At 33.1% G+C, this 12332-nt stretch overlaps 1 protein-coding gene across 1 annotated transcript; it reads left to right on the top strand.

Moving 5' to 3' along the window:
* The first annotated feature begins 337 nt into the window (after nucleotides 1-337).
* On the top strand, nucleotides 338-1541 carry LOC127557172 (golgin subfamily A member 7-like). Its single transcript, XM_051990597.1, has one exon. It carries the CDS (start codon nucleotides 338-340, stop codon nucleotides 809-811), a length of 474 nt encoding a protein of 157 aa, XP_051846557.1. The 3' UTR covers nucleotides 812-1541.
* The last annotated feature ends 10791 nt before the right edge of the window (nucleotides 1542-12332 follow it).

The following is a 12332-nucleotide window of genomic DNA, read 5'->3' on the forward strand; positions in this document are numbered from 1 at the left end:
TTTTAAAAAGTATCTGCCTGATAAGAAAGGATGAAAGCATGAGATTTGAAATTTGAAATTGAGAGCATGCCGGATTTGAAGATAGAAGGACTCTTTTCAAATCCAGATTTCTTTTTTATTATGTGTGACAGGATTAAGTGCCTTTACCACTGTGGACCTCATTTACTCCTATGTAAAATGAGGATAGTGAACTAGATTTCTCCATGATGACTTTCAATTATAAAGTTCTATGATCCTAAGAGAAAGGAAAACAGAATTCTGAGGAAACCACAATAGAATTATAGTTTGAAATGGTTCTATTCCATTATGTTTAAAAGTTGTTCTAAAGATTCAAGAGATGGCGCGACAGTCACTGGAGGGCCACAGAGCAAGTGGCTCAGTCATAGGCCCTTCAGCCAGGAGGCTGCAGCAAACACCTGAGTCCAACCAGGTCTTCATCCAGCGGGATTACAGCCGAGGAACCCAGTGCCAATTCCAGACCAAGTTCCCAGCAGAATTGGAGAATCGGATTGACCAGCAGAAGTTTGAAGAAACAGTCCATACACTAAATAACCTTTATGCAGAAGCAGAAAAACTTGGGAAGCCAACTTACCTTGAAGGCTGTTTAGCTTGTTTGACAGCGTATACTCTCTATTTGTGCATGGAAACACATTATGAGAAGGTTCTGAAGAAAATCAGCAAATACATTCAGGAACAGAATGAGAATATTTATGCTCCACATGGCCTCCTTCTGACAGACCCAATTGAGAGAGGACTTCGTGTTATTGAAATTACCATTTATGAAGACAGAGGCATGAGCAATAGAATATAAACCACAGCATCTAAGCATGTCACAGAATGGAATATTCTTCTGTCTCCTTGCCAACGACAGATTGTCCCTTACCTCCTATCCAAGCATCATTCCTTTGTAGGACTAAGTTTCTAAAATGCTGCTGCTGTGGTGATGTCGAGTCACTGATCATCCATTTTGTATCTTTAAACTTTACAACCTTTGTAGTTATTTCTGAGAAAAATATAACAGAGCATTTAACTTTTAAAATTCAAAACAATATAATAAAAATAACATGTGTAAATCAACCCAATCTAAAATTCATCTTATCTGCCACAAGGAGTATTGGTTTTGCTCAATATTTATGCTGTCATTTTACCACGTGGCCTTTTTTATTCCAACGAGTTATATCCAGGTTTGGTTTCATCTCTTCTGAATTGAAGGATGTTGTTTTTTTTTTTTCCAGGTATAGTTTTTTATGACTGTTTTTGTTGACACATCTTCCAGACATCAAGGAACTCAAAGGATTGCCAGAAGATCTGTTTGTCATATTGAAATGCATTGGAAAGATAATGTATAATGCTATTTGTTTTTAATGTAACACTCATTACTAAGTGAACCAGTATTTTATGTGATTTCCAGATACCTTGATTGTACTTGGAGAATTTTATATCATTATTGCATTGCCATGAATGTTGAGAGGATGTAGTATGTGCTTCTTGTTTTATTAAAACTTATATAAATACAATAAAGTGTACGCTAAATCATCAGACTTTTCAACATCCTTGCTGTGCCCCTTAATGTATGATAAGCAAGTATAACAAACATTTTCCTTTGGCTTTATTATAAAAATAACTTATGAGGAAATAATTTGGCAGGAATAATATTATACTGCTCATTTTAACTATTTTCACTGGCAAAACAAAGTATAAATCTTTCTTGAATTCAATATTCAGGATGCACATAGTTTTTGCAATTAATTCAGGTAAAATAATATGAATGTTTCCTGAGTAAAACTCTCCCAAATCTAAGTTAATATTTGTTTTTCTTCTATCTATATTCTTCATGATAGTATTTTTGAAAACCTTAGATTTAAGTTAATCATTATGGTTTGAGAGCATTGTTCTTGGAAAGAGCTAAGGGATTTACTAGCAAAGAAGAAAGAATTAAAATTTTACTTCCAGTGATACTATAGGTGCTAATACTGGATCTAATCTTCAAAATTTAATTTCTATTGTGAATTTGTTAGTCATTCACCCAGATCTCAGAAGCTTGTTTAATATTTTGATTATATAATCACTTTTTGTTTTTTGAGAGGCTATAACAGTATGTTTGTCTTTCACACCCATTGCAATAATTTTGCCCAAATATTAATACATTGGTAAAACTTTTCTTAAATAAACAAGATTCAAGAAAACAAAAAAGAAAAAGAAAAAAAGTCTTTTAAGAACTGAAGTTGGAGGAAGTTGAAGGAAAATTTAGGAACTACAAGTGTATTAATTATTAATACTTGAGATCACATGCAAAATAACTTTGACACAAATGAGATTCAAAGAAGGGGGTGAGTGGTGAGTGGTCACCAAATACTTCCCCATATTACAACTTTCAAGTTATTAAAACAGAAACTAATAGGATTCTTATCTGGTTAATATTCTGGTCCAGCTCTACCTCACGGCAACTCAGTGATTTAAGTTTAGGATTGGAATGCAGTGAAATACTTAACAAATCATAAAAATGCAATCAAAGAAATTTACTTACAAGATTAAAAAGGATAAAATTCCTAATTTAATCCACTTAAATACTACTACTCTCCAAGATGGCATTCACCAGAGTAACAGACACCAATGAGTCATAAAGTTATCCCCACAAGGCTGTAGAAACTCTAGGTACCAATCGGCTAAGTAAGTTTTTTATGCCTCAGATAACTGAGACAAAACCAATGATTGCAAATCTGATCCTCCAGTCCAGGTAAATTCTAAGGATGTCTTATCTCCATAAAAGAAAGCCAGGATAACTTAAAACAGATGCCATTTATATCACCGCTAAATAGCACTAAATAAAAATACAGAAAATTTTTGTCAAGATTTCTACAAATTCAGGTATAGGTGATGGTTGAACTAGAGAGATAATGCAACCCAATCATTACATCCAAGGATTGTGTGTAAACAAAAAGTTTAACTCCAACTATATGGTCTTCTCTTCTTTTCATCAGCTTTCTCATTATCCTTGTCTTCATTTATAAATTAACATTTTAGAAGGCTAATCAAGGAGTTGGAAGGTATAAAATGTATTTATTCTCTTTGCTGTTTTTGTTTAGTCATATCTGACTATGACACCATTGGGGTTTTCCTGATAAAGATACTAAAGTGGTTTGCCATTTACTTCTTCAGCTCATTTTATAGATAAAGAAACTGAGGTGAGCAAGTTAAATGACTTACTCAGAATCACACAGTGAGTAAAAGTCTGAGGCCAGATTTGAACTCAGGAAAAAGTGTTTCTAACTGGACCCCAGCTCTCTATCCACCATGTCATCTAGGTCCAAGTTAAATACTTAAAGCTAGAATGCAAGATGTAGTTTTTCTCAAAATGTAAGTAGAAAAAGTAGGACTATGATGCATGTAATAGATCCATTCAACAGAATTCAAGGTAGTCAAAGACAAATTTCAGCCACTAACCCAGGATAAGAAATATCCTGGTTGCAAAGAGATCCAGTGCATATTGTTTGAGAAATATAAAATTTCAACAGTTGCTTATTTAAAATGTCTTTTACATCAGAATGGATAGAGAAGATATCAATGTGTGTTTACATGCTATATTTCTTAACTTGTTTCCCAGAGGAAGCAGTATTATTGATGTTTGCATAAAGATATTTTTTAGAATGTTAAGCAGAACAGAATCTGGATCAGATACCTATTAAACTCTACTAGAATCTAACATGACAAGTAAAAAAATATAGCTTGCATTTATATAGTTCTTTGAGGCTTGCCAAGTATTTTAGATATGCTATCTCATTAGATCTTCCAATAATCCCCCAAAGTGGGTGTTTTGTCTAGTTGTGAGCTAAACTATATTACTCCTTAGTCTGCTTTTTTTCTATAATGATGTAAAATGAAAGTTCCTAGCTGCCAACAGTGAATTTAGGTCAGAAGGTCTAATTGAATAACCTTCCAGGCTCTTAACTTAGTTGTGCCAAGTATTAATTATCTGGACCACATCTCTGTCTTAGATACAAAGATAGCAAATGCTTTGGGAAAATGCATCATATATACTATGTTTAAGGAATCAATGGGAACAGAAGGTAGCATAGTGGCTAAGTCTAGATTCCTGAGTTCAAATCCAGCCTCAGACATTAGCTGTGTAAGCTGGGAAAGGCATTTAATTCTGTTTACCTTAGTTTCCTCATCTGTAAAATAAACTAAAGAAGGAAGTGACATCAGCATCTTTGCCAAGAAAAACCCAAATGCAACCACAAAGTCACACATGATTGAAATGACTTAAAAAAATAATAAAATGTCATTTATTTCCTTGTCCTCCTAGTTTATTCAAAGTGCCTTCCCTCCAAAATAAAGGGAAATGAAATTAATATAAAATTATCTATTTTTATTTGTCATAATATCTCTTAGTGATCATTACTTTTCATTTTAAGTGTCAGTAAAGCATATCTTTACTTTTTATTAATTACTCACTTGATTTTGGAGGTTTTCCTTTTTTTAAAAAATTCTTCTTTTTATCTTTTTTCCTGTCATTAGGATTACACAAAACAAAAATGGCTAAGTTTTTGTCCATAATACTTTTCCTTTCCTTTCTTTTGGTAAGGCAATTAGGGTTGTGACTTGCCCAGGGTTACAAAGCTGGGGAATGTTAAGTGTCTGAGGCCAGATTTTAACTCAAGTTCTTCTGACAGCATTGTTGGTGTGATATCCACTGCACCATCTAGCTACATCCCCAACTCTAGCTGCCTCCCCATGTCCTTTTAAAGTCAGTTTGGGAACTTTTCATATTTGCCAAGAATCATTTTCTTGTATCGTTTCCTAATTATGTGACACATTATGAAATCCACTTGACTTTTATTTGTAATTGCATTTCTGAAGGTCAATTGAAATTGCTTTTGTAGATATTGTATCTATCTATATACCTATATACATACACACAAAATATTTTTATTTTCCTCAATTACATTTAAAACAATTTTTATATTTATTATTAAAACTTAAAATTCTAAATTTTCCTTTTTATTTCCCCCCATTAAGAAAGCACATGTGAAATTAAAGTATTTTTAATACAAAAGAATTTAGCTAGGAGTCTGTGTCAAATTCAATAGCTTATAATGTGAAGAGTTTGTTCTCATTCTTTTTCTTTTCTTTTTTTTTTCCTTTTTGAACACAGGGAAAGATTTTGCAAGTGTTCTTACCTTACTTTACATCTGGCAAACATTTTTATTTTATTTTTATGAAGTAATATTGTCTTTGGTAGAGGAAACAAAAACAATACAAGAATTGAGTTCTATTTTCTCTTCATTTGTTATCATAAATCATCTATTCTAAATATTATATCTTTCTATTTTTTAATCACTCTATTAAGCTCAAAAAGTAGGGACATTAATAGATCCCCTTTGTTCTTAATTTTACTATGAATCTCAGGTTTGCTTTCTTCTGAATTTCAGGAATTCTGCATTTTTAGTGTTGAAATTGTCTGAATAAAAATAAAGATAATTTTGTGCATATTTCAGGAAACAGGATTTCCCTTATAAGTGATAGACAAGTAGTTGAGCTTAGTGGACCTTTTTTCTCATTAGTATTCATCATCACTTACCTGACCTTGATCTCATCTTCCATAAATGTATTTTTTTGAAAAATCCAAGTTGGTTGATGGAGCCACTGGCCAGATCACTTGTGTTTTTGTTGTCAGAATTTCATTTTTCAGTGCTTCCCATCTCTCTTGGGTCAACACCTCCTGAAGAATTTTTGGCTTTGCCATCCTGCCTGTCACATCTGTGAATTCTTTTAAATTGTTCTCCCAAAAACTAAGGCATATTATAAACTGTTACTAATTGCTTTGTGACTTTTTATGTCTCTTTTAGTTTTCATTAAATAAAAGGTAGAAGCCCCAATTGGGGGATGATTAAAATAATGGGAATACAATTGTTCTGAAAAGACAGACATACAAGATTGTTATGAATCCAACACATTGCATTTATGTAATTTATACAGAAAGAGCAAACAACTTCGAAAGACATAACTTTGATTTATGCAAAGAGCAACTCAGATTTCAGAGGACAGAAAGGTTACAGAATGAGATAAAGTTTTTATGGATATGATCAGTGGGGTAATTTATTTTGCTTCATTATTATTCATATTTTATATGTTTGTTCAATAGGGATGGATGGGTGAAAGGGAACAAATATAGAATTTTTAACAAAAAAAAGGAATTTTGAAAAATAATAAAAAATTTCCCAAGAATAGGCTTGCCACACACACATATGCATATATATGTGCAGATATATATCTTCAGGACTCAGAACATTGCTTTTCACACAGTAAATATTAAGTGTTTCTTCATTAATTCATCCATCCATCCATCCATTCATACATTTGTTCAATAGATAAATGAATGAATGAATGAATGGCAATAATTAGAGATTTTTAAAAATTCAAAATTTGCTAGCAATAAACGTTTGCTGTAGTAAGTCAGATACTTATGAGTCTTTGTGACCTCATTTGGCAAAGACATTAGAATGTTTGACATTTCCCTCTCCAGTTTATTTTTCAGATGAGGAAACTGAGGCAGACAAGATTAAGTGATTTGTGCAAGGCCACACAGCCCAGCATCTGAGGCTGGATTTGAATTCAGTAAGATGAGAGTCTTCCCTGGTATCAACTGAACTACCTGCCTTTACAATTATAAAGGACAATAATATTCATCAAAGTATCATAGAATTTGAGATTTGAAAGAGACCTCAGCAGCTATCTAATCTAATCCAACCCCTTTAAGTCAAGATTTCACAAAAGCACATATCTAGAATTTGATTCTGATTTTTAGTTTAACATCCATCTTTTTGATGAACTTATAAGAAAATATCCAATTTTATTTGTTTTTTCCTTATTACCCACTTGTTGTATAGGGACCCTGATATTGCCGAGAAAAAGTCCCTGCTTCCCCCATAGTTAGAATGCACAGTGAATAAAGAGAAGACTTGGAGTTAGGAAGATCTCTGTTTAAACCTAGTTTTCAGACACTAGCTGTGTGACCTTCATTATTCTAGAATTTGTTTTTAAAGTATATTATTTATTTTTAATATTCTTTGTTTTAAAAAATTGAATTCTTAATTCTCTCCCTTTTTTCTCTCTGACCCACCTATTGAGAAGACAAATGTGATCTCAATTATACATGTGAAATATCACACAAAACACATTTTCATACTAGCCATGTTGAAAAAAAAGGCAAGAGAAGCAAAGCAGAAAAAAATATGCTTCAGTCTGTATTCAGGTTTCATCTTTTTTGGAGATAGATGTATGCTCAAATTTCTAAAGTATCCTTTACTGCAGTTCTATTGTGCATATTGGTTTATTTATTGCTTAAGCAGATAATATGGTAACACTTGGCATTGGTCAGAAGGAAACTGCTGTGCAATGTCAAAGCACATTACAAACAATTATTAATGGTTGGAAGGTTTGGTCAGTTTTGCCATAAATAAATATGAACCTGTTTTGAGGGTGGAAAATTTACATAAGGGCTTCAATTTTTAAATAAAGGAGGTAGCTAAATAAATCCAGCAAAGTATTTCTCTTGGGTTCTGAGTTGTTTATGAGACATTTTTCCATGAGCATGTGAAATCATCCATCATGACTGGAGGCTGATTGTTTCTATTGCCTTAGGATAAGTGGAAATTCACTGTTCTCTATCAAAGGATGCCACTGGCCCAGACATTCAAGTTAACCGATTTTTGAGATGCACTAACATTTAAATGATCATTCTTAAGTGACACCTTCAATCACTCAGTAGTCTTTGCTTCCCCCCATTTTCTTTCAAAATTGTATTTTGCAAATTACTTATTCAATATGTAGGACTTTGTAATACTGTAGGTATTACATAGGATAGCTAGGTGGTACAGTGGTTAGAGTGTTGGATTTGGAATCCTGAAGACTCATCTTTCTCAGTTGAAATCTGGCTTCAGACACTTATTAGCTGTGTGACCCTCACCAAATCATTTAACCCTGTTTGTTTCAGTTCTCTTATTTGTAAAATGAACTAGAGAACAAAATAGCATTTTTGCCAAGAAAACGCCAATAGGGATCATGAAGATTCAGACACAATTCAAAAAACTAAAACTAAACAGTACCAACAAAGAAATTACATAGGAATCATACAAGAGATCCTAAACATTTTAAAAATCTGAAATCCTCTCTATGTTGTATTCCTTTATTAATTCATCAGTCATTCATCAAGCATTTATCAAATATTTACTATTTATTTGCCAGGCACCATGCTAAGTTATGGGTATACAAAAATAAAACAATTCCTACTCTCAGAGAGCTTAAGTTAGCATTGTAGAATGATAACTTTGGTCTTCCTCACCTCTCACATTTAAAGCATGTGGTTTCCACTTTATTCATAAAAACCGAGCTATTTGAGTTTCTGGCACTTACTAAGAAAACATATCTGAATCATTTGCAATCCAGTGCCATGCCAAAGATTAGTTTTAAGAATCTGACATTTGAGAGAGTTTAATGGTTGTATTAGTCATTCTTCTAGAATCCTATTCACAGAATGTTAGATCATCCCAAAATTAATTTCTTCAACTCCCTCTTCTTGGTCTTCCACAAAAATTCTTCAAAGAAGTTACACTAGAGCATTACAGCTTCAACCTTTTAGATAGCACAGGAATCATGACTTTGAACAAAAATGTATTTTCCTTGCAAAAAATGTTGTGCTACTATTTTATCCAATGTTCCTTAGTGAAAAGAACCTGCATCATGAAACCATCCCTGAGTGCAGTTTCAAAAAAAAGTTTTTGTTTAAAGATAATCTGTATGATTTGTAATTAAAACCATGTAATTCAGCATGTATTCTTTCTTTACACTGACTGCCAAGAAACTTAGAACTCAATTCAGTACCTTGTTGTAATAATCATTTCTTTGCAGGCATATGGTAGTATTTTCTCCCTTTGATGGCTTCAGACAACCATGGCTGATTTGCATCTCAATTGTCCCCTAAAATATAAACTAGTTTTTAGCCTATAGACTGCTTTAAGTACTTTTGAAAATAGAGTGCACATTCTAAACACAGGCAAAATATGGGTTAGACTTATAATTAAAATTTGTGTTCAAATTCTCTGTCTAATGCTTATTGGTTGAATAACCCTGGCTAAATCACATGACTCTCATTTGCTTCAGGCAATTCTTTAGGTTTTCCCAAATTATAGACTAGATTTGTATTAGTGCAAACAGTTCTCTGCACTAATAAAATCCTTTGTGTATTCATAAGGAATTGTTAAAACAAGGTGCCCCAAAAGTCTTCATACAATTTTAAGTTTTGGGGAGATATCCAGCATATGTTCAAATATTCAAGTAAATCTGGGTCTTCTTGATTTAGAAATTTCCTTCAATAAAGTAAATGAGTATATTGAGGAGAATATTTTGAATTTATTTTATCTATCTATCTATATTTGTTGTTGCTGAGACAATTGGGGTCAAGTGACTTGCCCAGGGTCACACAGCTAGGAAGTATTAAATGATTGAGGTTAGATTGAACTTTGGGCCTCCTGACTTTAGGGCTGGTGCTCTATCCACTGCACTACTTAATTGCCCCTAACTTATCTATATTTTAACAAAGCTTTTGGTGATTTTATTCTATTACTTTTATGAAGAAGGTGCATTGGATGATAATACAATTAAATGAATTCAAATTTGGGTAGTCAAAGGGATTTTATAAATCAGTTGGAAATGGTGCAATGCATGAAGAGGTTTTTTTGTGTAGTACCATAGGGATTTCTGCTTTGTCCCATGCTGTCTAAGTGTTCAACACTTTTACCAATGACATATAAAGAGAGTGATAGCAAAGACATCAAATTTGCAGGGGACACAAAGTGTGGAGAGTTAGTTAACATACTATAAGATAATGTTAGCATCCCAAAGGATCTCAACTGGTATATGGATGAATCTAATAAGATGAAAAAAAATTAAAGGAGGGGAAATTAAGTGTAAAGTCTTCTACTGAGATATAAAAATTAGCTTTCTAAGTACAAGATGAGGAACTGACATTATTGTAAAGCAGCTGATCGGAAAAAGAATCTCTGGGTTTAGTAGAGTGTAAGCTATATTAAGAGAGACATAATTATCAAAAATATGGAAGAGATAAACCACTCTAATCTTTCAATATCAAACCTCATTTGGATTATTCTGTTTAGTTCTGAACACTATTTTTAACAATAGCTCTTTATTTTAAGATACATGCAAAGACAGTTTCCAACATTCACCCTTGCAAAACCAATTTTTTCTCTCCCTCCCTTCTTCCCACCCTGTCACCTAGATACCAAGTAATCCAACATATGTTAAACATGTACAATTCTTCTTTACATATTTACACATTTATCTTGCTGCACAAGAAAAATCAGATCAAAAAGAAAAAAAATGAGAAAGAAAACAAAAAACAATGAAATAACAACAAAAAGTGAAAATACCATGTTGTGATCCACATTCAGGCCCCACAGCCCTCTCTCTGGATACAGATGCCTCTCTTCATCACAAGATCATTGGAACTGGCCTGAATCACCTCTTTGTTGAAAAGAGCCACGTCCATCAGAATTGATCATAGTATGATCTTGTTTTTGCTGTGTACAATGATCTCCTGGTTCTTCTTTAAGAACAACTTTGATGTTATTCAATCATGGCAAAGATATGGGAATGATTGTTCATTTCTTTCTCCAGCTCATTGTACAGATGAGGAAAATGTGGCAAATAGGGTTAAGTGACTTGCCCAGAATCACTAACTTAGTCAATGTATCATGCCAGATTTGAACTCAAGTTGACTCCAGACCCACAACTCAATACATTATACCACCTAGCTTCCCCTAAAAGGAACTTAATAAGCTGTAAAAGACCATTAGAATGGGGAAGGGCACTGAGTTCATGTGTTATCAGAGGCACTTACAAGAAGTGGGCATGTATATAGTCTGGAAAAGAAAAGACTTCTAGAAAATATAACCATTGTCTACAAGTATTTGAAAGATTCTCTTGTAGAGAGGAAACAGGTACTATCAAGGCCCAGAAATAGGTCCAGAACTAGGAACAATGCATGTAAGGTGCAGAGGGGTGAATTTTAGCTTGATGTCAGAAAAAGATTTTTCAAGAATTAGAGCTGTCTTATAGGAGAATGAGCTTCCTTAAGAGTTGCTGTGTTTTTTTATTTTTGGGGGTCTTTAACCACAGAGTGAATCCTCACTTATTAATTTTCAGTGAAGAAAAGGAAATCAACATTTATTGAGCACCTATAATGCATCAGAATCTCTGCTAAACATTTGACAAATAATGTCCCATTCATTCCCCACAAAGACTCTGAAAGGTAGGTGCTATTATTATCCCTACTTTAAACTTGAAATTGAGATAGAGATTAACTGCCTTCTGCAAGGTCACACACATTAGTAAGAGTCTGGGGCTGGATTTGAATACAGATTTTCCTGACTCTTGACCCAGTATTATATTTACTGGACCACCTACCTCTGAAGGGGATTCTTTTGTCTATGATTTGGCCTAGATAGCTAAACTTTTAAAATGATTGCATACCTTGTCCAGGAGGATCTGCAATGTTTTGAAATTTTAAGCAGTCAACACAATAACATCCATAAACAGTAGTATCTTCAAGAGCTTTGGCATTCAAAAGGGATTTCTCTTCAACCTGGACTTTGTACTGACTATTCTAAAACTCAATTGCCAATACATTTGACAAGTTCACTTCTTCCTATGTTATGTTTTACTTGATGGTTGTGATCAGATCACTTCTGAGTAGGATTTTTCCATAATATATTTCAATATATATTATATATTTCTGTTATATATGGAGTTGTTTCTTTTATATATTTCAAATAATAATGACTAATTTGAATAGATGGGTGGTACCTATTTTTTTTAACAAATAAAGCCTATACTAAACTATACTAAACCATAGATAAAAGAATCCTTTTCAGAGTTAGCTACATAGCCCAGTAAATAGAATATTAGATTTAGTCAGGAATACCTGTGTTCAAATCCAGCCCTGACTCTTATTAATCTGTGTATCTCTGCACTAGATACTTAACCTCTACTTTAGTTTCTTCAAGTTTAAAGTAGGGATTAAAAATAGCACCTACCTTTCAGGGTTATTGTAGAGAATGAATGAGATAATATTTGTCAAATGCTTAGCACAGTTCTTAGTATGTTATAGGTGCTCGATAAATGTTCATTTCCTTTCTTTCACTTATATAATAATCATGGGAGAATTTTATGCTATCTACATAGTTTAATTATGAAATGTCAAATATATGATACGTTATTGAATATTGATTATGAAAACTCCTTTCTCTCACTAC

This window comes from Antechinus flavipes, chromosome 3 (assembly GCF_016432865.1).
Source record: "Antechinus flavipes isolate AdamAnt ecotype Samford, QLD, Australia chromosome 3, AdamAnt_v2, whole genome shotgun sequence".
Classification (NCBI taxonomy): domain Eukaryota; kingdom Metazoa; phylum Chordata; class Mammalia; order Dasyuromorphia; family Dasyuridae; genus Antechinus; species Antechinus flavipes.

Excerpts from the sequence above, each read along its gene's own strand:
- LOC127557172 (XM_051990597.1), top strand. The coding sequence starts at position 338 with ATGGCGCGACAGTCACTGGAGGGCCACAGAGCAAGTGGCTCAGTCATA.